General features: G+C 47.8%; 1 protein-coding gene across 1 annotated transcript; it reads left to right on the top strand.

The window, feature by feature from the left end:
• The first annotated feature begins 2,281 nt into the window (after window positions 1-2,281).
• prr36b (proline rich 36b) lies at window positions 2,282-23,941 on the top strand. Its single transcript, XM_076265532.1, has 5 exons — window positions 2,282-2,562; window positions 12,314-13,044; window positions 13,223-13,313; window positions 19,595-19,800; window positions 19,952-23,941. The coding sequence occupies exons 2-5, from the start codon at window positions 12,444-12,446 to the stop codon at window positions 22,789-22,791; spliced, it is 3,738 nt and encodes a 1,245-aa protein (XP_076121647.1). The 5' UTR covers window positions 2,282-2,562; window positions 12,314-12,443; the 3' UTR covers window positions 22,792-23,941.
• The last annotated feature ends 2,750 nt before the right edge of the window (window positions 23,942-26,691 follow it).

Raw genomic sequence — 26,691 nt, 5'->3', positions numbered from 1 at the left:
ATATAACATGACTCAGGTTGTGTACTACATTTGATATCTTAATACAATATCATAAGTCATATAACATATCATGATGTCATATTAAATATCATATTGTAGGCCCTAATAATATTACATACTGTATTACATGGTAGTTACAACAGCCATCGTCTGTATTGAAAAGGATGTGCCTATGCCCGCTCCACTGCAGTATTTTGTATGGTAAATTAATGCGGCATGTTCCATCCTCCCGTGGGGACTGGTGTTAATCAACAGCAGTATCGGCATGTGCTAACCTGTGTGATCACAGACTCATTTCACACTGTTCCTCCGGCTGCCACCATGGTGTCACATGCACTAACCAGCTGGGCACGGTAGGGGTGAAACTATAAGTGTGCCTCCACATCTCTGCTGCCTGTGTTTGAAAAATGTCCAGCACATCCGTCCTTTTGTGTGTGTGTGTGTGTGTGTGTGTGTGTGTGTGTGTGTGTGTGTGTGTGTGTGTGTGTGTGTGTTAAGCCAGGGTGTGTTCATACTCATAATAACCCGAGTGTATGTGTCTTGGCTGTTCCCAGTACACTGTGTTGCTGCCACAGCCCTGCCGGCTGCCGGTGTATGCTTGTCAGTTTGCCAGAATGCTTCTTTGTGCTGCAGTGTTGGCCCAGCTGTGTGGCAGGCAGGCAGGGAGGGAGAGAGGGAGAAAGAGGGGGGAAAACAATGCGATAAATAACAGGGGAACTGAATGGCGGTTGCGCTGCCCGGCCTCTTCCTCTCTCTTCCCTGCTCCTTCCTGCCTCCCTGAGAGCCCTCGAGCCAACGTTCTCCTGCTGCAGGGGGAAAAAATTTCCTCCCTTTGTTTTCTTCCCCACGCATCCCATGCCAGCCCACCCATCTCTGGCAAGTGCACATGTAGTCTGTGCTCTGTCCGCACACTGTATCCCATCACCTCTCGCAGATATAGCCTCCTGCTAGCTGGTGAGAGCAGAGACAGCTGAGGATAAAGCGGTCAATTCTGTGATCTAAGCACCACATTTAAAAAGGGAGGGAGTATGAGGTCATTTTAAAATCATGACTCATATCCAGACCAGACACATCAAAGCAAGAGGTAGTAACAACGGCAACAAAACAACAAATGGACACTGAATTAACACCAAAGCCTGAGCCAATGACAGGATACTTTCAACCAGACCTTTCCCAAAAAAGACATGGAGGAAGGAGGAGGGGGGTTCTTTATTTTTGGCAAAACAAGTACACACACATTAGAGATGGATGAAGAGAACAAGGCAAATTGCCCATTAGCTGAATGCGGAGCTGACATAAAGTCCCTGCTGGACCAGACAGGGAGACAGACACTGAGACAGGGCTCCTGGAACACACAGACAGACACACAGACAGCCAGAGCCCACCCTGCTGAGGGAGTGGAGGAACAGGGAAACAAAGACTGGTATAGTAGAGAAGCTGGGCAGACTGTGGTGTATATGAGTATGTGCGTCTGTATTTGGGTCTCGTTTTTTTTTTACATCTATTTGTCTATTTCTGATCAAGCCATAATTATTTTCAGCCTGCATTGTAAACAATCAAGTTTCAATGAGCTATCTCACATAACCGCACAACTAGTTGCAAGGGAGTAGCTTATTATTGTTGCGCATGCATGGTGCTGCTTGACTGATCCTCTACTGAGGACATAGAAGAAAACATTCTCATGTTTTAACAGCCTACTCGCATATATTAATGGTAGTCTTTGTTTGGAAAGACTGGGTGGGGGTGGGGTCTGAGTGAACATAGGGGAATTAGGAATTATATTCAGTGAATAGGCTGCTTATTAAAGTTGTTGGACATCACTTGCTGAGGAGGATTTGGGGCTCATATTGAATGGCCTACAGTCAGTCCTTAATATAGTAAATGTTTTCTTTTTACAGGTGTATAGATGGCTTATAATACCATACAATATATTTGTAACACAAAAGTTATATTTAACACCAATTGCAACAGTGTGTTTCTCTTTGATTTGGCCCACTGTTGCAATCGTGAGAAAGATATAAGGTCAAGAAAGGAGTGATGGGTGAAAACGTGAGTGAAGGAAGGGGGCAGAGAGGAGGAGGAACAGGGGTACGGGAAAAGAGAAGGGGGATAGGGTTTGGAAGATAAGGATTGAACGACCGTGGGGTGGTCCGAAACATGACATCATCCTTAATTTGCATAAATCAGAGTAGCTGCTCTGATTGGGCGCACGGGAAAGAAACCGAAGCTCCTTGGCTATTCATCCCTTTCAATTTCACCCCCGCGCTTCGCCTTGGTAAAACCCTCTGTACCGCCCGTCCATCCGTTCGACCCAGGGAGTGTGCGTGGACTGCTAAAGCGTTGTCCCATTCTTTGGTTGCGACGTGCACATCACTCCTGAAAACGGCAGTCTACAGAAAGGGTCTCTTGGCGGGTCAGATTCACCGTTTAGTTCATAGATTGCTGTGCTCGACAGGGTTGCTTATTTATCGAGCTCGTTTTATCTGTGGATTCCATCTAGACAGCCAAGGACACAGACAACATTTGGGCGTAGCTTTCTGAAAGGAAGAACTGTTCAACGAGGTAAGGATAGGTGATTTGCAGAGAAACTGTATAGTGAACTGCTTAACTGATGTGTCGTAGCCTATTCTTTTATCTGACATTCATAGTGACACAAGATGACATGAAACTATGGCACTCCGAAACATGTTTCAGTGCAACGCCTTAAAATTGTTCATGTCAAAATGTTGTATTGTGTTCAGCTGCAACGACGTAGACTAAAAGTCCATTGCCCTAACCTATGTTAGCCTAACGTTAGCTTACACGAATTGCTGCATAATTACACGTTTCAAAATTAAACACACGGGTTAAATTGGTTAATAGTTCATTTAAAAGGACTTCTCATCTCACATCTCAGTAGCCCACAAAGCTGAATTCAAAGCTGCAAAATGTTTCCAGCGAATTTGTTTCATTTTGTGACATTCTATTTTATTAGGCTACATGTGTTACAAATCTCTTAAGAAGTAGCCTATTCTCCCTCAACAATCAAAACGCAGCCCAGTCTTTTCGCTGAAGAAGAACCCATCACGTTCTAGCTTCGATGGAAATGGAGGGGGGGGGGAGGCAGACAGGGCGGTGGTAGGCTAGTAGACTGTATGGACGGTGTGGCTGTATTGTACTATTCTGACTCTGAGCTGCTATGACTGTCGAATGGACTGGAACGCGCTGATGTGTGTCGTGGAGACAATCAATTTGTAATTTACAGGTTGGCAAAAAAGATTTTCGAAGTAGTCGCCCACCCGCTCCTCACATAGCCTAGGCTAAACTTTTCTCTCCCTCTCTGTTCCATGTTGCTGAGGTCTTTTGTTCTTTAGTGGGGTGCCTAGCTTGCTGTGAGCGGATCCATTGACCCGCCTTAGGCGAAGGGATGGGTAATTTAGCGCTATTAATTTAGTTGTCCACTCGGTTAGTATTAGGCTGCTCTCGCTCGCTGTTGTTAGTTTATACCAGGTCATGTTTAGGTTACTCTTGTTGAAGATGTAAATGTTGATAAGTGCACATCGGAAATTATAGCCTGAGCTATTGCGTTCTGTAGCACTCAGTGGATCAGATGGGAGTTGCAGAAATTATTTCGGCTTTAGCAACACCCATCAGCATTTCAGTGATGAAAAGTCTGTACAGTCCTGCCATTAATACGAAATAATGATATTTTGAACTGCCCCCAAGCCCATCTCTGCATTGATATACTGGTTTCATCAGTCGGATAAAACGGTTCAAAGGATAGCCTACGCATTACCGACAAGGGCTGGTCGATATTCAGAAATGCAGGGCGGCGCGGATGCTTTCCAAAATTAATAGCATCCTCGGGCGATTCATGAGGGTAACATTAGCCTAGGCCTATGTGGGCACCAGTCAGAGTGATTCGGTAAGCCCTGTTCGGTAAGTTTAGCTACTAGAGGTGGGATAGCCTATGCATCAGATACTTAAGTGTATAGCTCTGCATATTTATTTAGCTTAGGCCTACAAAGTTCTGCCCTTACTTTGTCTTACCCACATAGGTCCACTGTCATAATTCACACAACAGAGGATCAGTTGTTTCTGTTGAGCTTGGCTATGCAGCATGTCATTCAATGTCACTGGTTATGCTATTACGATTGTGTGGTTGTCAGATGGTAATTGATCTATAATGCATGTTGGCCACACAACTTAAATTCAGTCATTTTGAACCAACTCTCAAGTTCAGTAGGCTCAATATTTTCTTAACCATGAATCTATCAGTATTCATTTTATTTGACATTATTTTGACTTGCAATATAGTATCTTCAGTTAAATATTTTGCTTATGTGCTTTTACTAGACCCATAACCTTTGAAAGTGATGTTAGTGACGTTGAGAACTAGGCCTATCTTTATTTCCATGGTCTTGTTAAGAGCCCCAGACACCATGATAAAATAAACATTCCTTGTTGTGGTTCCAAAATATGGAACCTCATGATGATGTCTAGTTCAATTTAAGACCCATTATTCTTTTCTGCAACACAGCACAGGCCCTGCAGGCTTCAGAGGGTCAAAAGAGAGATTGTTAATATGAGTTTTTGTGTGTGTCACTGTATGACGATGAAGACGGCCTACGCCTGCGGTGCATGGGCATGACTCAGGCTTCCCAAGGCATTCTGGGATTAGAGCGACCTTCTTTCTGTTGCTTTTGCCACGTGCGGTCAGCAGCACACACTAAGCTAGGCCAAACACAGTTGTCATGGCCAGTCTGCCCCTGAAGGATCAACTGAACTGGCACCAGGGTGTGCACAGGGAGATTATGTTGACCACAGCGATCCCCGATACCCCTGTGGTTGCCGCCATATGCCCCCCTCTCTGTGTACGTAGAACTGACATGTCTGTGGTTTCCATTGTCATGTGTTTTTAAAAGATAAGAAAAACATCTCGTATGTCTTTGTTCCAGTTTGTGATGGGCATCATGCTGCTGCTGCCAGTCATTGATATGCATGTTGTATGTGAGATGGGGCACCGAGTAACTCTAGTTTGTGCACAGTAAACAACCAGTTGACTACAATCATATTTGGCATCTCTTTTGTACTGCGTAACTACTGGTTAAAATGTTGCTGTCTTCTATGTGGGAATTATAGTTATTAGTATTGCATATGAGTGGCTTAGTCCTTAAAAACATTAACCATTAGGGATGTATTGTAGTTCTAATGCATACTGCATCTACTTTCAGTCTAAATGCAAAGCCTGGACCATGTTAACAGTTTGAACTGTGTGTCCTTTGCTGCCTTATGTTGGGTTATAGACTCTTCCAGAACATTCTGGCCAAGGCTATAAGACATGCAGGGGATCTGATTCCTTCTGGATGTGTCTGCTCTCATGTTATCAGAAGAACTTAATCTGATTATCGCTGGGCAGCCACTGCAGGATGTGAGGTTGTACTCGTCAGTGTTTGTTTGTATATTTACTTCTAAACCTTTATGCTTGGAGATTGGTTTCACCGCTCAGTCCAGATGTCACCCTTTGTTCCCCAGAACTGGACCCGATGGCCGTAATCAAACCCCCACCAGCTGCCTCTGATCAGGCACTGGCTAATTGATTAATTGATCCCTCAACCAGCAGGGACCTACCACAGACACCAACTGGGCACCGGCACTGGACTTTCTTTTTTCAGGTTTCAAATTAGGGCTTCAGTCGCCATTATCACCCATCTTGTTGCTCTTCTGGATCCCTGCAGGAAGCCTCTTGGGAGGGTTGATTCAAGTGGAGTGCTCCCCTTGCTTTGGTCCAGTAGTGTGACATGACACCATATGTGGAGTCACTCAAGCACTTTTTCTGGAATCAATATTTACCCGGTCAAGATCACTCTGGCTCTGCCAGCTTACCCACAGGCCAGCCCCAGCAGGAGAGTTTGTTGTGGGATTGTGTCTTCATAATGATGATGGACGCTTTTTTATTGAATGGAACACTGCATCTCTGTCCCTGCTCTCTCTCTCTCTCTCTTTCTCATCTATCATTCCACATCTCTCATCCATTCCCTGCTCTGTTTACCCTCTCTTCCTCTCTGTCTCTCCCTCATCTATCATTTCATATCCCTCATCCATTCTGAATCTCCCGTTCCCCTCTCGTTCTCTCTTTTCCTCCCTCTCTCTCTCTCTCTCTCTCTCTCTCTGCTCTGGACTGGGCTGGAGGACAGTAGGGCAGGATTAGCATCATTCTTTGTCCAGGGTTAACGAACTCTGTCATGTGTTAATCTTCCTCTCCCCAGGGGGCCAACATACAGCAATGAAGTGGGTCGGGGGTGGGTTAGGACCAGCATTGCCGGATTCCCGGGGTGGCACGCCATGGCTTGGGCATATGACTGATTGGGCAGTGCCAGCCTCACATTGCCAAAATACAGTTCTCTTTTTACAGAGGAGCGAGTTTGCCTAATTTTCTGCAAGTCAGTGAGCTACTGTGCCAGGAGGGTGTGCATCTAAAACCCCCTGCTTAAATCTGCCTGCAACGAAAAGGATTACCACCCTGTCACATGGGCGACATCCAGGTATCTGTCACACAAGCTGCTGGGTCTGTCAGCTGAGGGGAAGAAAGGAGAGCTGAGCTATCCTGATGTCCCCTAATAGAAAGCCGTCAGCCTATTTTGAAACTGTGTGAGTGTGCTTTCTTTTTTCATTTCTTAAGTCGGACTTGGGCTCTGGCCTTCGAATCGCCCACTCTAGAAGGCTTCTGTCGTCATCGTCCGGGAAGGCACCGTCTCTCCTCCTCCTCCCTGCCTCTCTCACTCCTGCACACCCTCCCTCTTTGTGACCAGAGAGGAATTCAGTTGAGTGGAGCAGGGCCTTTGTTCACAGTGGTTTGTTTTTGTGCAGGAATCGGGCGGTGGTTTGACCCCCTGACTGGGGTGGGATGGGGGGTGGAGGGGAATCTGCTGTGGATGCGGGGGGTGGTTTAGCCAGGCTTTCTCTATTGAGAGTGAGAGTGGGGGTACTGAGCACATCATCTGTCTCTATACCAACCCCCCCCCCCCCAATACTCATCCCACCCATTTCACCTCTCCCCAACATGGCAACTGTTTTCCCCCATACATCCTGCCATTATTCACCCTGCTCTGTGTTCAAGTGCTGGAGGGCTCCTGGAGTCATCAGAGGCCTTGTGCCACATGGAGAGCCAGACCTGCTGATACGTGAATTGCCATGAGGCAACAGCTTCTCCTGCAAACACATGCTTTCATTTCAGTGGTGTTACATAACCCTTTCATAATCTAAGCCACTTTAAATCACAACTACTCCTGTGCTCTGCTTTCTGTGAGAATGATTCTCAGCAGAGGCAGGAGCCCTGTGGATAGTGTAAATGAAATTGGACATTCCTCCCTTTGAGGGTTTAATCTGACTTGACTAAATGGTGTTTCAAACAAACAAAACTTCAAGGCTAATCATTTTGTCTATACGCTGAAAACTGGCAGGTTTTGCTGGAGTCTGTGGAGCTAGCTTTTGAACCGTATAGCATTGAGATGTATTTCCTGCCTCACTACCTTCTTCAAGGAGCTGGATTATCATGTAGGTTTTCATGGGTTGACCTAAGATGGTGCCTGTTGTGTTTGTTTACGACTCTCTCTGCCAGTGTCTTGCCAGCTGCCTTTTCAAGCCATGGTCCTATGGAGTGTAGCATTGTAGACAGCCAACACATAGCAGACATTCCCGCCCCACCCCACAAAGAAGCAATCCTCTGGCAGCTCCACATCCCAAGCAACACCCCCCCCATACACTCTTTCCATCAATGGGGGTCTGTTTTCCTCCAGGAGGAGGATCTGAGAAAACTAGGGGTTGACAGAGGCCCAGGCTGTGGGGCTAGAGATGAGAGTGAGAGTCTGCTTTGTCATGGTCCATTGGTCAAGTTTTCAGCTGAGGTGCTACAGGGCGTAAACATGTAGAGCCTGACCTCTTGATCCTGCCCCAGTGATAAATGACTGCAAATTAGCAGATGATAGCCTTTAGCCACATACCTCTTCATAAGGATGTCTAGGAGTCCTAATGAAGTCCCTTCATTAGTCCCTTCAGGAGTCACTGATGGGGTGAGAGACACTTTTTGCTAGTGTTTCTGCTGCTGAATGCAAGCTGAGTTTCCTGCCCCCCACCCACACCCCCTTTCCCCTCCACTTTCTCCATGGTCCACTATTTAAAGCAAGCCCCAGGGACATGCAGGCGAGGAGTGCGCACTCACGTGGATGCACTGAAAACAAATTCCGCTCGTATAGCCCAGCTACTTGCGTTTTCTGCCTGTTTCGTCCATTAGCACGGTCTTGTATGTTTTTTTTTGTTCTGGGTAAGTTTGATATCCAGGGGAGATTTTTAGACATGAAGCAATTACCACCAACTTGGTTTATGCAAGAATAGCATTAGCCTCTCTGGTAACTCCTGCTGGGTATTAATTGTTGGATAAATATTCCTCAAGAGCTCCTGTGGCTTTTTATTTTTCTGCAGCACAATAATCTTCACATGGACTTATTTATGCGTCAGTGCGTCTGCCCTTCTGATCAAGAGTCTGTTTCAGATAGCCCAAACAATTAGATACAGAAAGGAGGTCAAAATGCTGATTACTATTAAAATATGCTGATGACCTGATTAGGAGTGGAGCTGGAATCGGCTGCTCAGAGAAACAAATTAAAGTGGAATGGATCTCCTGGCATGTTGGTGTGCCATCAAATAGTTTGAGGGAGGTCTGTGTGTTGATGGGTGGCATACTTGTCTAGTGGTGTGTGTGGTGTATCCAGTGACTAATACCCGGTTGGTGGTTTTGTTTACATGGTAAGTGGGTCTTTGCAAGATGAGCGCACCTTGCCCAGCTGGTGTTAGCCACCCTTCATCCTGCAGGGGACCTTAAGCATCTGTTCAGAGATTGGTTTACTATAATGAGATGAGGCTGTAGCTTAGCCAGGGTGAGTGTTTCTGCGTGTGTGTTCCTCGGGAACAGGAAGAGAGCTTGTTTGCACTGTCTGCTGCGTGACCCCGTTGTCACTGGGCTTCTTAGTCTAGATCTTAGCTCATGTTTGTTTACCTTCCCTCTCGCTGAAACCAAGAATACTTAGGATCACACCTTGAATTTAATTTAACTGACCATTTTGCTATATTCCCCTTTGAAGCTTGAGCAGTCAAATGGAATAGAAGTGCCTTTTGAAGATCATGATATCACATTCAATGTGTTTTGGTGAAAGTGTGTGATAGTGCCGTGTGGGGTGTGAGGGGTCTTGCACTGGGACATATTAGAGGATGTGGTAGCCAAACAGAAGGGTCAGCTTATGACGCTCATACTTCGCCCCTGACAAAACCGCTGACCCTCAGAGCTCAAATCCTTTCAATTGTGTCCCCAAGTTCACCCCACAGAGCAGCTGAACGTCAACATCTCACTGGAGCGGCTCACTCACACAGATGCTGCTGGTCAGCAGGGATCCCCCGCCATGGATTTCCAAATCCCAGCTGCACATTTTCCAGGATGGCGAGCCACCGAGTACAAATGTTTCTCATAGATCTTTGCATCACCCTTTTCCACGGTCCAAAACAGTTTGAATGCATCCATTGGTTCAAGTCACTTTCACGTGAAACAGAGCCAGAGGCCCCATAGTGAGAGCCATAATTGAACTCTTATTTCTTGTCCTGTGCTAGAGAAAGAGCAGGGGGGCTTTTTAAAAACTTGATTGGTCGAGCAGCCAGGGCAACGCTCCAACCCGTTCACTCGCCGGTGGAAATGACACGGCGCTCCTCTGCGGCTCCTCTGGCCTGGCCGGTGCGTCTGAACGCTGGAGATTTATCACCACTGAGGAAAGAACAGGCTGTTCAGCTGCTCACACAGGCCAGGCAACAGCAAAGACGATGGGGATGAGGGCAGAGTTGGGGGGGGGGGGGGGTGAATAGAGACACCAATGGGATTTGAACTTGTTTACTCTTTTGGTAGGAGACAGAGACCGGGGCTTGAGCAGTACTCAAGGGGAACTCAAGTCTGGTTTTTTTGGGATTCGGAAAAGCAGTCGAGGCAGCAGTCAGGCTGTGGCAGGCGCTGAGGATCAAGACATGGAAGAGAGGGAGGGGAATCAGAGGGAAGGGGGCTGAGCAACTAGTGCTGTCTAGAAAAAGAGGATTGCTTTTGCTTGTCTGTGCAGCCACGTCTTGCACTTGGACAGAATGTCTCAGTGTAAGTATGCTGAGAAAAAAAGAGAAGGCTTGTGAGCAAGTCGGAGTGTGAGAGAATTATTCAGCAAGAGAGAGGGAGTGAGTGTGTGTGTGTGTGTGTGTGTGTGTGTGTTAAAAGAAAGAGAAGAGAGATGAAGAAAATGAGGAGGATGTGTGAAAGAGAGAAAATGGCTGCAGTTGGCGTATGTTTACACTAAGTTTTTTTTCCTTGTTTTGTTTTTTTTGCTCCCACCTCTCAGTAACTGGTGGGTGAGCTCTCTGCTCAGCTTACTGTAGGAATCTCAACTGCTTAAGAAACTCAGCTGGTTTAGGAAAGCAAGGCACCCCTCTTTCTCCCACTTTTTTGTCTCTCTTTTCAACTTTTTCCTTTAGCCTGTCTTTCTTTCATTCCAGTCTACGTTGTAGATTTCATTACTACTGCTTGAGACTCTTTCCATTGCCTCCACTCTGTCGCAACCCCCAGCTTTCCCTCAATATCCTTCCTTCCATCCCTTTTCCGTCTCCTTCCATCTTTCACTCTTTTTTCCCTTCTTCCTCTGTCCCTTTCTCTCTCTCTTGTCCTCCTTGCTCTCTGTCTCTTTACTCCCTCTCTTCCTCTATCCCTTCTCTCCCCCACTCTCCCTCACTCTGGCTCTGCTCTCCCAGGGCTGGCTCAGCTGCTCTGGCCATCTGTGCGAACGCTAACAGAGAACAGATCTCATCATGAGCAGAGGAAGAGGGACCGGGGAGGGGGGGGGGGAGCAGTGGGGGGGTCGTTGGTGGTGGTGGTGGACAGGAGTCAGTAATGAGTGGATGGTAATGAAAAAGGATATTTGAAGAACGAGGGGAACAGTAGCTCATTCTGTCAAGGACGAGGCAGTGATGGACCAAGGGGCTCAGGCCAGCTGACTGCTCAGTTATTGAGGGTGCGGCAGTCTCTCTCCCTCTCTCTCTCTCTGTGCACACTCTCTCTCTGTATGTTCATGTGAGGGGGATAGCTGTATGTAAGTCAGTTCAGTTCAGGAGTGAAAGTGATGCTCTGTTAGCCAGATGAGATCATTGCCGTCGTTGTCACTTTTTGTTCCCATACTCCCTCTGGGCCAGACCACTTCCTTTTGTTGCTTACTCCAGTGATCCAGATGATTCTGAATAGTTGCTTGATAACATCCTCTGTATATCCTCTTGATTTCTTGTCTGATTAGACAGTGTCTCTTTATGAGCAATAAAGCAAATCCCTACAGAGGCATGAGGCCATATTGTATATGGTAGAGATTAGGTGGTGGGGACTTTTCCTGGTTTTGCACTAGCATCCAAAGCAACAATTATTTTGGGAGTAGAAAATATGCATCCTACCAGGCAGGCAGAATTATTCAGTAGAGTGGGCCACTTAAAGGAACCCTGAAGGGTTTTTTTACTTTAACATAACGTTTCCAAAATCATTCTGATGGCACAACGGCACTTCTGCCATTGTCTGAGCAGCCCTCTAATAGGCGATTACTGACCTAGCAACTTTGTGTTCGGTTAGGAACACAAATCAAAATGGAAAAGCTGCCAAGCCATGCTACAGGAATTTGGAGATCTCTTTCCACAGACTGCTGTCAGTGCATTCCCTCTATATTATAGCGGAGTTATGTTCATACTTTGTAGCAAAAGACGCATATTTAGTTTGTTTGTTATTGCGCTTCTCAACTGTAGAGGGAACCTGAGAGCAAATCTTCTTTAGTGCTGCTTTAATCTACATTATTGTACGGCAACGGTTCTGAAATGAGACTCTTTTTGGATTGCCATCACTGAATGTGTTCAACATGTTGCGGTACTACAAAGTGTGCGTGTTCTTGTTTTATTCCGTTTTTTCTTGTGGTTGTGTGCAAGGTAGGCTCGTGAATCATTAATGTTATTTCTTTTTAGTTTCTCCCAGAAAGTGGCACACGCTGTTCCTTCCTTCTCTAATCACTTTGCTTAGATTCTTGGCCCGGTTTACTCTTCCTTTTGTTTGCCGCTCCAAGCGGTTTCCCCGGCGCCCGTGTGTGTGTTCTGCGTAATCCTTTATCTGATTCCTCTCTAGGGGTTTATCTGCTTACGAGACGGCGTGCACAGGCTTTCACTTGTTCTGTCCTGTCTACCTTATTGTCTCACTCGAAATGCTTGGTCTTGTTTCGTCTTTCTGCAGGTCAGCCAGACTGTAGGAAGCTGCCCAAGCTCTGCTCTTTTCTCTGCGCTCCTCCTGACGGTGTTGCGAGTGCCCTCCTTCCGCATCCCAACTCCAACATCCCGAGACGGGCCGCCAGGACTGAGACGTCATGAAACCTGATGGGGTTGTCACAGCAACAATGGAGCCGATGGAGTTGCTGGACGCTGACCCTGTGATAGAGGCGGTGCCGCCAGTGGGTGAAGGGGCAGACCAGGTGTCCCCTCCTTCGATGGAGTCGCAGGAAACGGGACAGGGTGAGCCACAGCCTGCCGAGACGCCGGCCCCCGCCGCCAAGACAGACAAGATCGACAAACCGGCGGATCCCAAAGCCAAGACGAAGGGCCCGGCCAAGCCGAAGACAACAGGAACTGCAGGGACAAAGCCTGCCTCTAGGCCTGGCACTGCCCAGAGTCGCCTGCAGAATGGCACACAGAAACCTCAGACCAACGGAGTGACCAAGAAACCCACCACGGGCACCGCAGACAAGAAGACCACGTCTACCACTGGCCCGGCCAAAAAGCCCGCTGGCACTACGGGGGCACTGGCCTCACGGTCACCCACTAAGCCGGCTGAGCGGAAATCCACCGGAGCCACCCGTCCCACCTCTGCTCCTAATGCCGTCAATGGAGCAAAGACAGGGACAGCTCAGCCGCTTAGAAAGACCCCATCTGCAACGAGCAGTGAAGCGAAAACCAAACCAAAAACCACAGGTATGACAATCCAGCTGAGGTAGAACAAGCAAAAGAATGAGAATCCGGATGTAGAATTACAGTAAAATATGGTATGCTTTTATGTTTTATTGACATTTATTGACATGTCAGGCTTGTCACAAGGCTCATTGACTTAAGCTGACTATAGCTCATTGACTGTTTCCCTTTTCTCCCTCAGCCCCAGCCTCCAGACCCACCTCTGCAGCTCCCAAGCCTAGTACAGCTGCCTCCACCAAATCTGATAGGCCGCCAGTTTCCAAGACAACAAGGTAGGTCAGCCATTGGTGCAGAACGTCACCCCCAGAGAAGATGAAGATGATATTGAGGGCTGTTAAGATATGCAGATGATCATCTCTAGATCACCCCTCCCCTCTAGTTATCCCTGAGTTCCATCAGCCCTTTTTCTCCTAAAGGATATGAAAATCACATGATGCAGGGGGTGATTTGACCTTGTGTTAAAATTTTGAAAATGCTCTTGAATAGGGAAAGTGTGGGAGACCGCTGTTGGAGCTGTCTCCCCTCCACACACACACACACACACACACACACACACACACACACACAGACAGACAGACAGACAGACACACACACACACACACACACAGACACACACACACACATATTTTAACAAGCCGTCAGTCTTGCCAGGCCTCTAGGTGGATTCTCTCCAGAGATCCAGAGATGCCAGACTGTTCCAGGCAAACAACAAACACTGCAGACACAGAAGTGATGCTTTCAGTTGCCTTTTTGTGTGTTTTCAGATGGCTCGAGCCAATCAGAGCAAGATTAGGCCCAGCACCTGAATCACGCTGTAGCCAGCCTTCAGGCAGATGAAAGCACAGAGGACTGTGGCTGCTGAGGACTGAAGGGGCTCTTTGTTACCCGGGGAAGGGGCAGGGAGGAGGGGGAGGGGTTCTGGTGCCGACCAAACATGTCCTGAGGTGTTGAGCAACACCGTGCCTCTAATGACCTCTTTGTGTTTGTGTGTGTGTGTTTGTAAGCTCGTGTTTATCTTCGAACAAGTCTGTGTTGATCGCGCGGAGAGGGAGTGTGCTTACAAGATTGCGAGGGTTCAACTGCAAGGAGAAGGCAGTCACCCTTGTGTTTTGTCTGTCTACCTTGCTTAGAGGAGAACGCTAAGGCCTTGAGCCCGACGGATCCATAAATCACTGTTAATTCAATTCAACGCTTTGTTCATCTTCCTTCTTCCTCCTTAATGGGAGTCTATATTAGATGAGCTCAGCATAAGTTGAGATGACCAGGTCAGCAGGAATCTCGTCCATCAATCTGTCATTCTTACAAAGTCATCCGAACATTAGCCTCTCGAGAGGTGGACGTGTGGCTTCCTTTACGTGCTAATTTCTCTCGGGTCAGTTGTGCTAATTAGAAACGTATACGTTTCCCTATGTGTACACATGTCTTTCACAGCTGTTAATTTGTTCAGACTTCAGTGAATTTAGTTTTGTCTCTATGAATAGAGCTTCAGTCAACCAGCTGCAGCAGGACAGATGGGTTTTTCTGCACTAGATAGCACAGCTAGATGGGATTTAGATACATAAGTACGTCAGATCTCTATTCCCACAAATCCCCTTCAGTAACCTTCCATTTTCATTGTGTAGTGGAGGTAGGATTGTTCTATTAGTCCCTCAAAGGTGTGTGGGTGTGGGTGTGTGTTTGTGTGTGGGTGTGGGTGTATAAAAATTCCAAATATTCCTCAGCATGGCCTCATCTGGCTGCTGAGATGAAGAGCACACATTAGTTTGTGATGCTGTGCCACGCTGTGGAGCATGTCTAATGCAACCTGATTCTGCCCCTCAGAACAGTGTAATCTAGAGCAACAAAAGATGGAGATATTTCAACTGATGACGACACCATTTCAAGTTTTCAAGCCTTACTGCTGCATTAAGATAGTGGTGTGGCTTAGTACTTGGCGTATGGTGGGCCGTGTATGAGATTCAATCTTCAGTCTAGTGCTAGCTTTGCCAAGGTCAGAGGTTAAATTCCTCCTGAGAGGAGCTCAGCTGCTTGCTGAAACAATGTAAGCAGAGAGGGTTAAAGCAAAGCTAGTAATAAAGGATTTTTGATGTAAGCATTTGCTCTACAGTAACATATACTGAAGCCTCACTTCATCACTCCAAACTGAATTGTGTGGGATATTTTGTTCCTGGTGCTGTTGCATGTGGCCTGTCAATATGGCTCGCCCTTTTTTACTTTTCTCTCAAGAGGTGAGGTAATCATTAGCAAATTGGGCGGGCTCTTCCTGTGTCACAGCGGTGATCATTAGCCGGTCATGGAGGGAGGCAGAGAACCTTCCTGATTGGCCCAGATGTAGTTGAGATAATGGAAAAGGAAGTCTAAGTGAGATCAGGCTCGCAGACGTGAGCTGCATCATCAGCCATGATCTTGAGTCATGGTGTGGCATTCTGCAGTGTTCTGCTGCAGGCCGTAAATCATTCTGAGGGTTTGGGCGTGGCACGGCCTGCCCACTCTAATGCAGTTGGGCCATCGACATCTTGCATCGTCAGTGCAGCACTGAATTTAATCACTAAATGGATATAGCGGGAATTTCTCTGCATTTAAGTTGGAAGGGGGAGGGGGAGTGTATTAAAGGAATGGGTGAGTGTGTGTGTGTGTGTGTGTGTGTGTGTGTGTGAGATGCAGCCAAAGTGAGTGAGTGTGCATATGCCTCTCATGAACAACAGGGTGAGTGTGCATGTGTGTGTGCCCACACATGCGTAAGAGCAGCATTTGATGGATGTCTTAAAAAGCTCTTGTGGTTTATGGTTCCCTGCACCAAACACCACGCGACCCTGTTCTGTCAAATGGAAAGCTACGTTTTAAAATTGCTTTTTGAAATGGCCATCGATGTCAGAAGAAGTGCCACATTTGCCTGACCTTTCTATTCTTGCATTTGCCTTGCAAATGAGAACTAGACTTGGGCTTAAACCTGATTATATTTTTAGATAGTCTTTTCACTATACTTTATTTCACTATACTGCATGCATCCATGCATGTTTCCTCTGACCTGGATTAATGGACTTTAATGAAAGAAACTTGTCACATTACACAGCTATAGCCAGTGTGTAACTGGAACATTTTTCAACCAAAAAAGCGCAAGACATTTGAGATGTTTGTAACATCCTGAGTGCAATTGGCAGATGTCCTCTACAAACGTTTGGACATTGCCTGTTCTGGTTTAGACATGTTCTGGCTATTAATCATTGTAATAACTATGGCAATTTGGATGATCATTCTGGCTCTTGTGTGGAGACAGTCATTTCATACCCGAGGAAATGCAAAACAATGTCCAAAACCCAAATGCCCAAGGCAACAATTCTATTTTTGCACACTTTATCAGCTCCTTTGGGCTCCAACAAGGCTCCACAGCCCTGCATTTCCCTCATATTTGCCTTTCATATCACTTCCAATCACGCCAGAAAATCTCAACTCTCGCTTGATCCCGAATTTCAACACTTATCCTATCTGAAATGTTGTCCTGCACATTCTTGGTGCCTACATGCGGAGGCACATTCCAGTGGGAGACAGCAGAGGCTGATCTGAAACGCTCTTTGCAGAGCGGCACGTATTGTTCATCTGAGAAGATACACTCTCTTTGTTCTGTCCTGGAGACACCCAGTGTAGTGGCCTTTTTTCTCAGAGAGAGGTGAAAGTTGCCAGTCAGTTTGAAGACATTTTATCCAGCAGAGTTGTGTCTTTGTTACTCCAGGCTGGAGATTCTTGTACCACTGAGCCCGGTGACTTTCATTAACAAACCCACAGAGGAGCCTGACTAAATTTGGTGGAAAAAAGGCTGGATTCCAGCAGTGATCCTGCTGGTATTTGTGTGTGCTCTGAGGAGGAATCGTCTTTTAACTGGGGTAAAGACTCCCTCCTGGTTCTTCCACGCTATTAAAACTTAATCATTCCTAATTTTACTGTTGTCTTCGACTGAGTAAGTCCTTCCCAACACCCCGCACCCCACTGCCTGGTTTGGCTGCAGGGGGTGAAACATCCTGCATATCGTTGTCTCCGATTGGGCCACTTTGATATGCCATGATAAAGCTCACCATTTTCATTAGCATTATAGCTCCTCTGGATGCCTCATGAATGCGTAATGATGAGAGCTGATATTTACAAAAGAGAAAATAATTAATAAAATAGAAATAGCTCTAGGCGACTTCTGTGAACTTTACACACTTGTGTTTTGCACTCGATTGCATCTCCCGTGACCGATAGAACCACAAACGCTTAAGCTTCAGTGCATTTTCAGGCTTTGCTGCACATTCACTTTAACCCCGATTGTGATGTGGGCTTTAGAGTGCTAGGCAAATGCATTCATTCTGTAAAATAATCAACACAAGGACCTAATATAACAACAACAGTCCAGTTTTAAATGTGTCTATCATTCTGTGAGATCTCTGATTGTCTTCTGTCAAGACAAGGAATGTTTTCACTTGGATTCAAGAATAGAAAGAAGAGCCAGACAGGGCCAGATTATAGATTGATAATTGTAATTGATCTGAGAGTAAATACTCTTAAATCATTTACAGATATATCACCCTTTAAAAACCCCTTCTGACACTGAAATGTTAACACTAGTTTAGCCCAATAGCTGTACAGCTATTTATATAGCTCTTTTGGAGGTCATAAAATGGCACCGATATGAAGCTAATGGCTCTTAATCACACAGCTAGTTTTTTTTTCTATCCGTTTCTCCTGGTCCCATCAGAATGACAGTCTCACTAATCTGCCTCGCTTCCATACCTAAATTGAGTCATCCTGTCATTTTGGATTATCCATATTCGTTCTGTTTTGGAGATTAAGATGAACACTTCTGCAGGATCTCCCTGGTGTTCTCCAGTGCACATATTACTTCCTATTCATGCACAAATTCAGCTATTGTCAGAAACCCTTGTATTCCTAACTTTGGACCTCCCTCATCCTCCCAAATCAGTAACAATTCCCTGTGTCTACTTCTCAACACTGTTCCCTATCTCTAGCATTCTTTACATAACATTGCTCTTGCTAACTTGCTTCATTCCGCTCTGGTGTTATCATGATTGATGATGACCTTCACCTCAGGGCCTACAGTTTTTGAAGGTATCTATTGTTGCCTACTCTGCTGAGTGGTTTGGAGTTCCATTGTTTAAAGTCTGTCCTTGAAAATAAATGTGAAAGATTAATACCACCTCTACTTCGTTATGAACATATCAGTGATTATCCATGGCTGCCATAAGGATAAGCCATAGGATGTTGCCAAGACTACTTCTTGCTAACTTTGTCAGACAGAATTCATTTAATGTCCTTCAAGGACGTGGTCCCAGAACTGTAACACACTAGCACACATTGTCCTCAATATAGAACATAACCCCCTTTTCTGTAGCGCTTGTCCTCCTTCTGGTGCAGAAAGAAACTAAGTGCCAATGTTACCATTCTGCCACTACAAATGTATCTTAAAAAGGGGGAGGTGGGCCACGACTGAGCAAAACATGCGCTCTTAACTCCATCCATAGCTCCGTCGGGGGATTGAAGCAGTTATTTTTGTGCCTCTCTCAGAATTAAAGATTAACGTAGCTCTCGTCGTCTTTTCCTCGCCTGTCGCTCGGCATGTTCTTTATTTAGAGCACGAAGAACCGAGCAGCGAAGCGGAAGCTAAGGAGATCACAGGCCCCTGCCAGGGCCACTGGATGTAGGTTAGTTTGCTGCAGACTGACTCGGGAGGCAGACCAGGTCGCTGGGGCCGGGCATGGTTGAACACGCTGGCAGGCAGATGTGTCTAAGCACTGCCATTCACAGTGGGTCAGTTGGGCTGCGGATGCTGGGTAGTAGTGGAGGTGACGGAAGAATTAGAATAAAACAGAAGGGGGCATGGAGGTGATGTTGGAGGGGTGGGGGGTGGGGGGGGGGGGTTGCTTCAGGGCTGCACGTGTGTTCCATGCGTGATGCGGTCTCAGAACCTCTGGGGAGAGAAACGATGCGGAGCAGGGATGAAATGTAGAGCAGCGGAGTGTTTTTGTGCCTTGTCAGCTCCGCTTCAGGCTCCTTACAGAGGATGAAGGGGAAAAAACGGTTTCTCAAATACTACCCTCCTTTTTTCTTCTTTTTCTTTTTGTCTCTCTTCTCCTCCCCTGTGCAATATGAATATACACACACTCACAAGTCACCTTTTAACCCAGTTGTATCCAATTTTTCCCCTCCATGTTTTCTTCTCCTTTCTATTTCCAGCTCTTTAAGCCAACCCAGACAGGCCCCGAGGCTTTCTGTGTACAAATGACTAATCAATGCACAACTTGACGAGTGCCTGCTGTTGACAGGGCCCCTCAGCCCCTGTCAAAACCTCTCGTCTTTAGCCTGGCGCTTGAGTAACGCGGAATGAGCTTGAGGAATGTCGAGCAGAGGAGAGACCTCACGCTCACCTACAGATGCTAGTATTCAAATGCTTGTGTCAAGTCTTAGCCCTAGGTTTGTTCGGGATGACCATAGCATAAGTCTAGTACATCTGCATTTAGAACACACTGTAAATGCCTTTTACTCTGTTGTCTTTCTGAAGGCCTGTCAGTGGTCCTCCAAGCTCTAGGCCCTCTTCTGCGGCACCCAAGACAGCCACATCCAAGACGACAACGCCAACCAAGCCAGCCACACCGAGGACAGCCACAACAGCTAGCAAACCGGCCACACCTAAAACAGGCTCCACAACGCCCTCTGCTGGACGCACTCCAACGCCAGCCTCAAAGACCACAACTCCTGTAAAGAAAGGTATGAAAACGTTTGCAATGTTGATTTTTCTTTAACCTGTTCAGTTTATGGATTATGTTGAATGTCGTGTCCTTGTAAGTTCTGTTCTTCTGGAGTGTGTTAGTGTCTGGCCTGAAAGCATTCTAAATAATTTGCTATGGTTTTCTGTTAGATGTCAGCAAGCCAAGTACTCCAGCAGCCAAGAAACCGGCAGCCTCCCCTCTCACTCGGCCTTCCCCAGCCAAGACCACCAAGCCAGACACCCCCAAGTCAACCCCCGCAGCAAAGCCAGACTCTACCAAGAAGCCTGCTGCCAGCAGTAGAACAGCAGATGCCAAGACGCCCAGCAAGCCCAAGGAGGCCAAATCAACACCATCAAAAGAAGCTACTACCACCTCTAAAACGCCTGGCGCTAGGCCCGGTACGGCCAAGTCGGCCAGTCCCAAAAAGGCAGTGGGCAGCAATACGCCAACGCCAGTGAAGCGTGGCCCAAAGCCAACGGTGGCTGCCCAGCCAGAACCCAAGGAGGAGGAGAAGCAGGATGCCACTCCTGCAGTGGCTGCTGTTGCTGCTGTCGCTGCTGCTGGTGCTGCGGCAGCTCTGGCCAGCGTCACTGTTTCAGAGCCTGAAGTTGCTGTGGAGCCCGTACCTGCACCCGTACCTGCACCCGTACCTGCACTCGTACCTGCACCCGTGGAAGAGCCTGTGGCTAAATCACCTGAACCTGAAGTGCCCCAGTTGGCGGCCCAGTTAGACCTGGTTCACCTGGAGGATACCGTGACCTCCCCATCTCCCCTGGGCACCACAGTGATGTCCCCACCTACTTCACCTGTGGGTCCCCCAGCCATGCCCATGGAGTGCCAGGGCTCTGCTGCTCCCATGCTGGACATGCATGATCAGGAAGAGCCCTGGGCTCACAATCAGGCCATGCCAGCCTCCTATGATGCCATGCCAGAGGATTTTGTTGAAGAGGAGGTGAAAGTTCAGGATGATTTTCACGTTTCCATGCCTGCTATGCCAGAGGCTAAGACAGAAACGACACTCACCCTGGAAGCTGAACCTGATCTGTTTGCTCCAGATCACTTCTCCGGAGCTTCCCCGGCAGATCACCTCTCCAGCACTTCCCCGGCAGATCACCTCTCCAGCACTTCCCCGGCAGATCACCTCTCCGGAGCTTTCCCTAGCTCACCTTTCCAGGAGCGAGAGGAAGCGGTGGAAAAGGCAGATGAGGAAATCAATGAGGATGTGGATGATTATGAGGAAGAGAATGAGGACCAAGAAACAAAGGAATTCATCAAGTTGCCAGAGACCATGCCAGTGACAAGTGTTGCTCCACACATGGACGAGCTCCTGTCTGGAGCTGCAGATTTTGGCAGCTCTGATTGGCAAGGACATGGCTTTGGAGATATGAGCAGCCAACAGGCAAGCGCTATGATTGAAGGAATGACCAACCTGTTAGAAGACAACCAGATGTCCACCAGTGATATGGATGAATTTGGCTTGAAAGTGGAGAAGAAAGAGGAACCATTCATGACCTCTCCAAGCGTCAAAACGTTTTATGCTGATGAAGAGGAGGAAGAGGAGAAGATTGTAGAAATGGATGTTGGTTCAGAACATGCTGAGAAACAGCACAAGGTTGGAGGAGAAGAGGAGGAGGAGGAGGAAGAGGACGAAGATGTAGAAATGGTCAGCGAGGGCATGACGGAGAGCGGATTGGAGAGCTGTGGAAACGTTGAAGCAGATGATTTCACAGAGGATGTCCGCGGGGAAAACCTGAACTGCACAGCCCCGCAGCCCCCCATCCCTCCATCGACCGCGTGGGGTCAGACCAATCCCTTCGGAGACCCCTGGGCTCAGCCACCCTCCAGCCTCTTCACGTCCAGCACCTCTCCTGACCCTGTAGCGGCTCAACCCGAGACCCCCACCAAGTCCCCTGCCCAGGCGTGGCTGGAGTTTAGCAGTCCGGCTCAGGCTCCCCACAGCGAAGAGCCCATGCTGCGGATGCCCGAAGAGCCGTCTGCCCCAGCTCTGGAGGAGATGGAAGGCTCCATGCCCGAGGACTTGGCCCCTCCAGCCGCCCCGGCTGTGGGCATGTCTCAGTCCAGCACACTGAGCGGCACGGCACTGGCCGCTCACAGCAGCAGCGAGACCAGCACGCCCGAGGAGCTCCGCGATTACGACAGCAGCTCTGGCGTGGAGTCGCGCTCAGACAAGCAGCAGACCCCCGTGCCCATGGTCCAGCCCGACCTGGAGCAGGATCTTGGCATCCACCTGGAGCGAGGCGATGGGGAGGAGGAGGAGGCCGAGACCCTCCCAGCCGACGAGGTCCTCGGAGGCCCGCCCACTGCGCCGGCGTCAGCTCCCTCTTCGGCATCCACCTCTGGCGACGAGGCCAGCGACACGGAGGGTGAGATGCAAATCAACGACCCCGACGCCCCGGCCGAAGATGACCACATGGTAGCCTTCGACAGCCCACCACCGACCCGCAACCTCCCCATGCTGGCTGAGGACGAAGAGGCCACAGAGGCCCAGACAGGAGACGGCGCCGAGGAAGATGGAGGCACACCTCAGTCCGCCAACTCGGTGGCGTCCTACGGCTTCGACTGCACCTCCAACTCCAACGCCCACTCCACAGCCGAAAGCTGCGGCAAGAGCCCTGGCATCTTCTCCCTGGAGAACGAGGACCAGATGACGGAGGAAGCCAAGGACCCCTCGCTCATCAAGGAGCTGACCCTGCCCTCGTCAGCAGCCGCCCAGGCAGAGGACCTACTGGGTGGACCCGTGGACCTGCTTCCCCTGGGCCAGCCCGGAGAGTCGCACGTCGACCTGAACGAGCATCAGTACATGCTCTGCGGAAAGACGGGCGCCGATCTCCACCCGGAGGCCGACCCCTTGGAGGCCGACGCGCGCCACTCGTCCTCGCCGCTCCCAGGGGATGGCTCCGACGGCCAGCCGCCCTATTATTCCACCATTTGCGATAAGACTGATAACTTTCTGGCAGGTAATGTATAAGCCCCTCCTCACTTGGAATGCACCTTCTTCCCACCCCCACTTCCCTCCCCCGTGTTTGTGCTTTCTCATGTTGGGGTAGATCTCTTAGAGGAAAAGAGGAAAAAAAAAAACGGAGGGCAAATGATAGGAGGAAAAAAGGAGAAAGAGAAAGAAGGATGGGGTGGAAAAAAACTGTAGATAACTCAGAGCTGCCTCCTTCTTTCATACTACTATTGTGGTCATGGTTATGCGTGTATGGCTTACATGTCTGTATGTACTATAGCTCCTATCATTTTCTATTAGAATGTACTTTTTAAAGTAACACTGCATACCACCCTGAATTTGCATTGATTGACTGATTGATTGTGTTGACACTCTTTTAAAGACAAAGAGGAACAAAAAAATCTACAAATGGGATGGACTCTACCAACCAACCTTTGTATTTATCCTACTGTTTTTACCGAACAAATGTTTTTTTTTTTTTTTGTACCTGTTTGTTTCTATTTTTGTTGTTGCAAAACTCCTGTCTTACCTTCCCTCTGTGCACACGCCACATCTCTTGCACTATAGAATTTAGCCTTACCCTCCCTCTTAAGTTAGCTCCTTTTACAAGCTCTAACTCTTCTAGCAGTGATTTTACAATTAGATATTTAACACTCAGCTTCTATCCTTGACAGTTTTTCATTTTTATTTTTTATGATAATTATAGAGGGAGGTCTTGTGGATTGTTAGGAGAAACATTGTTTTTTCTTATCTTGGCCATTATACAGGAGTACTGCTTTGTGAAGGATAGTTTACGATTACAGGTAATGTTTCATATCGCATCTGTTTTAAGGTATTTGGTTCAGAGTGGCTTCTCTTTGTACCTAAGTTAAAAAGAAGAAAAAAAGAACAAAAACGAACAAACAAAAAAAAAAGAACACCTGATTTGGATTTGTGAAAATGTCTCCCCACTTCATTTATATATTTAAAGATGAAATAGTACTCCAAGCTCAGAGATGTTCAGTGGTGTAAGATTTTTGAAGGAGTAATTTGCATGTACAACTAACGAAAAACAATTGTAATTCTTTGGTTCAGACCAAATGCGTTCATCTAGGGGATGTTCATTAAATTAATGGTTCACACTAACAGAAGGGTTTTCAAAATTTCATTAAACATCATTGCAAGGCTATATGTTCCTGTTTCGTTTTTCCTTTTGTTTCCCTGCATGCTTGAAGTGAAGTGTTTGTGTGAAGTGATGCAAGGACAATTTCCCTTGCCACCAGTAGAAAGTTTGTGATTGAAAAGAGGTCAAGGGGAATGGTGTTGGATCATAATGAAAGTGTGATGCAGTAGTGTCCTGGTGTTCCATCCTCGTTATTTTAGCAGCATGCATTAGTGTGTCCCTGACTAACCGGCCTGTGCAGCGACCCAACACCATCCGCTGGCATAGCGGACCGTGCACGTCAGTCTCTCCCTGGAAGCCTCACCCCTGATTCCCAGATCTGTTACGGATGCATCCTCTATCCAAAGCCCAGCATCTTTGGGCATGACAGGGAATAAAAAAAACTCCCACCTTCACAACCTGCCTGCATTTTATTGGTGGAATGTCTCATGTGTCATAGCCTCCAGTGCGATCTTCCTGTGTTATGTATGCCTTACAAACCACACACGAGCAGATGCATTCCTGCACTTCACCCGGAATGTGTCCTCTTCATGCCCCTGGAGACAGACTTCAGAAGGAAGGATTTTTACTCCTCAGCCATTTTGCCCTTTGTCACCACCACTGTACCCTGTTTGCTCCTATGTATACAAATCCAGACATGCAAAAGCTCATCCTGCATTCTTATGATTTGTCATACAGCTCAAGGTTGTCTCCTGCTCTGCCCTAGATGTCTGTATGTGGTCATTTCAGAGGTGCCTTTCAATGACAATGAATAGGAATGCAGGGTAATTAAGAGAAGGTTACCCCAAGATTTAATTTAATACGGACTGAACAGTGAGTTTTGGGTTGGAAATATTAAGAGATACCGTTTAAAATTGATTCAGGAATATATATACTATAAATCTTGATCAACAAAGGCATTGGTCTTTATGCCTGCTTTAGAAATGCCTAGAATTGACTCGAGAGACACATTTCTGGAAGAGGGAACAAAGAAAGAAAACCCCTTTCAAAATAGTAAATTTTGTTTCAATATGTCCAATATGTTAAGGACATTAAACGTGTACTTAAAGCACTGGAACAATTTTTTATTCCATTTCAACCAAGTAATCATGATGAGCTTTGCCTTTAATGGCCTCAAATGAGGTTTGAGTTCCACAAACATTGGGGATTTAACAAAGGCCGAAGCAGATTATCGAGTCTAGCACTGTACAGAACTGTTCATCATAATACTGAGATTGTATTCCCAAAGCTACCATGACTACATCATTGTCTTCAATGATGAGTCACCATGTGAATATGGAAAAACAAGCCCAAAATAACTAAAGTAGCTGTACACAAAGATTACGTCGCTCCATCTAGTTATGTATGATACTATTATCCAAAGTGAAACTGGACAATTCACCCACATGCTTGGTGGAAACTACACAGACGTTCCTCAGTTTACCAGCAGCTAGCTCTACCAGCTGAACTAAAGGAAACTTTCATCACTGGTTTATTTCTAAGCTAATTAATTTGTACTTCATAATCATCTATTGCTTTGTCTCCACCTCCCTCTTCTGTTCTCATGATGAGTTTTACCTTTTCTTTTCAATCCCTGTGGAATGAAGCCTCGATTCCCTCAGTCTTGCTGATCCCCCTCTTTGTTCAGTATGTCCGTCCCAATAACACGCATCCCAAGCTATCTTGAATGTCTCACAGGGGAGCCCAATGGCACAAGACAAGCAGGTGGGCCCATGGACCAGGAGGAGATCAATCACAATAACTACCTGGCTCCACTGCACAACAACCAGTGGCAGCAGCAGATACAGCAGCAGCAGCAGCAGCCTCCCAGCACCACTCACACACCTGAGCAGCACTCTCTCCCCTCCAACGCCCCGTCGGCCAGGGGCATCTTCCTCACCGCCGTCGCTGACCCTCCGCCACAGCAGTTGCGGCGGCTCGAGCAGCACCAGCAGCACTTGCGTCAGCTCCAGCAGCGCCAGGCGCAAGAGCAGGAGCGCCAGCGGCGCCAGCGCCTGGAGGAGAAGGAGGAGGAGGAGGAGCGCCTGCGCGAGGAGCAGCAGCGCGAGCTGGAGAGGCAGCGCCGAGAGCTCCTGCAGCTCCAGCTCCAGCAGCAGCAGCAGGAGCACCGGCAACGCCGGCAGATGCTGCAGTGGCAGCTACAGCTGGAGCTCCAGCAGCACCATCAGTTCCAGCAGCAGCAGAGGCAGCAGCAGGTGCAGCAGGTGCATAAGGCGCAGTCGGCGGTGCTGCTGTCGCCCTCGTCCGGGCTGTGCACCATCTACGAGGCCATGGAGACCAGCGAGGAGGAGGAGGAGGAGGAGGAGGAGGAGGGGAGCTTCGATGCCGAAAGCGGAAATCCAGAATCCGCCTCTCCAAAGATGCGCGGCATCCCGACGGATCTCCCACTGCGTGTGGCCAATGGGAATCTGCGTCACCCTCCACAAGACCTGGATTGGAACCGGAAGGTTGACATGGTCCAGAAGCTCATCAATCAGACCCTGCTGCTGTCTGGGGAGAGTTATCCCCCCATACTACTCCTCCCAGGGCAGGGTGGCGGCACCTTAAGCCCCTTGGAGAGTAGCCTGTGGCCCAACCTGGTACCCCCTCTCAGCTCCCCCTCAGCCATGATTACCTCTGTCAGCAGCTATTCCCCAGATAGCCAAGGCAGCTCCCCGCAAGGTGACTGGACTGTGGTGGAAGTAGAGACCCACCACTAGAGACGCATCAATCGGTCACTCACTGTTATGTGTGCGGTGTGCATCCCTTTGTAAACC

This window comes from Alosa pseudoharengus, unplaced genomic scaffold (genome assembly GCF_046254945.1).
Source record: "Alosa pseudoharengus isolate Yale_2024_CS ecotype anadromous, Long Island Sound unplaced genomic scaffold, YU_APseudo_1.1 YU_APseudo_1.1_scf_4, whole genome shotgun sequence".
Classification (NCBI taxonomy): domain Eukaryota; kingdom Metazoa; phylum Chordata; class Actinopteri; order Clupeiformes; family Clupeidae; genus Alosa; species Alosa pseudoharengus.
Note: the sequence above shows the minus strand (reverse complement) of the source record. Positions and strands in the feature narration are given on the sequence as shown.

What these genes read in the sequence shown, in the direction of transcription:
- prr36b (XM_076265532.1), top strand. Translation starts at nt 12,444, where the DNA reads ATGAAACCTGATGGGGTTGTCACAGCAACAATGGAGCCGATGGAGTTG. An exon ending in CCAGTTTCCAAGACAACAAG is followed by an intron (nt 13,314 to 19,594) that starts GTAGGTCAGCCA and finishes GTCTTTCTGAAG; the next exon opens with GCCTGTCAGTGGTCCTCCAA. An exon ending in CACAACTCCTGTAAAGAAAG is followed by an intron (nt 19,801 to 19,951) that starts GTATGAAAACGT and finishes GTTTTCTGTTAG; the next exon opens with ATGTCAGCAAGCCAAGTACT.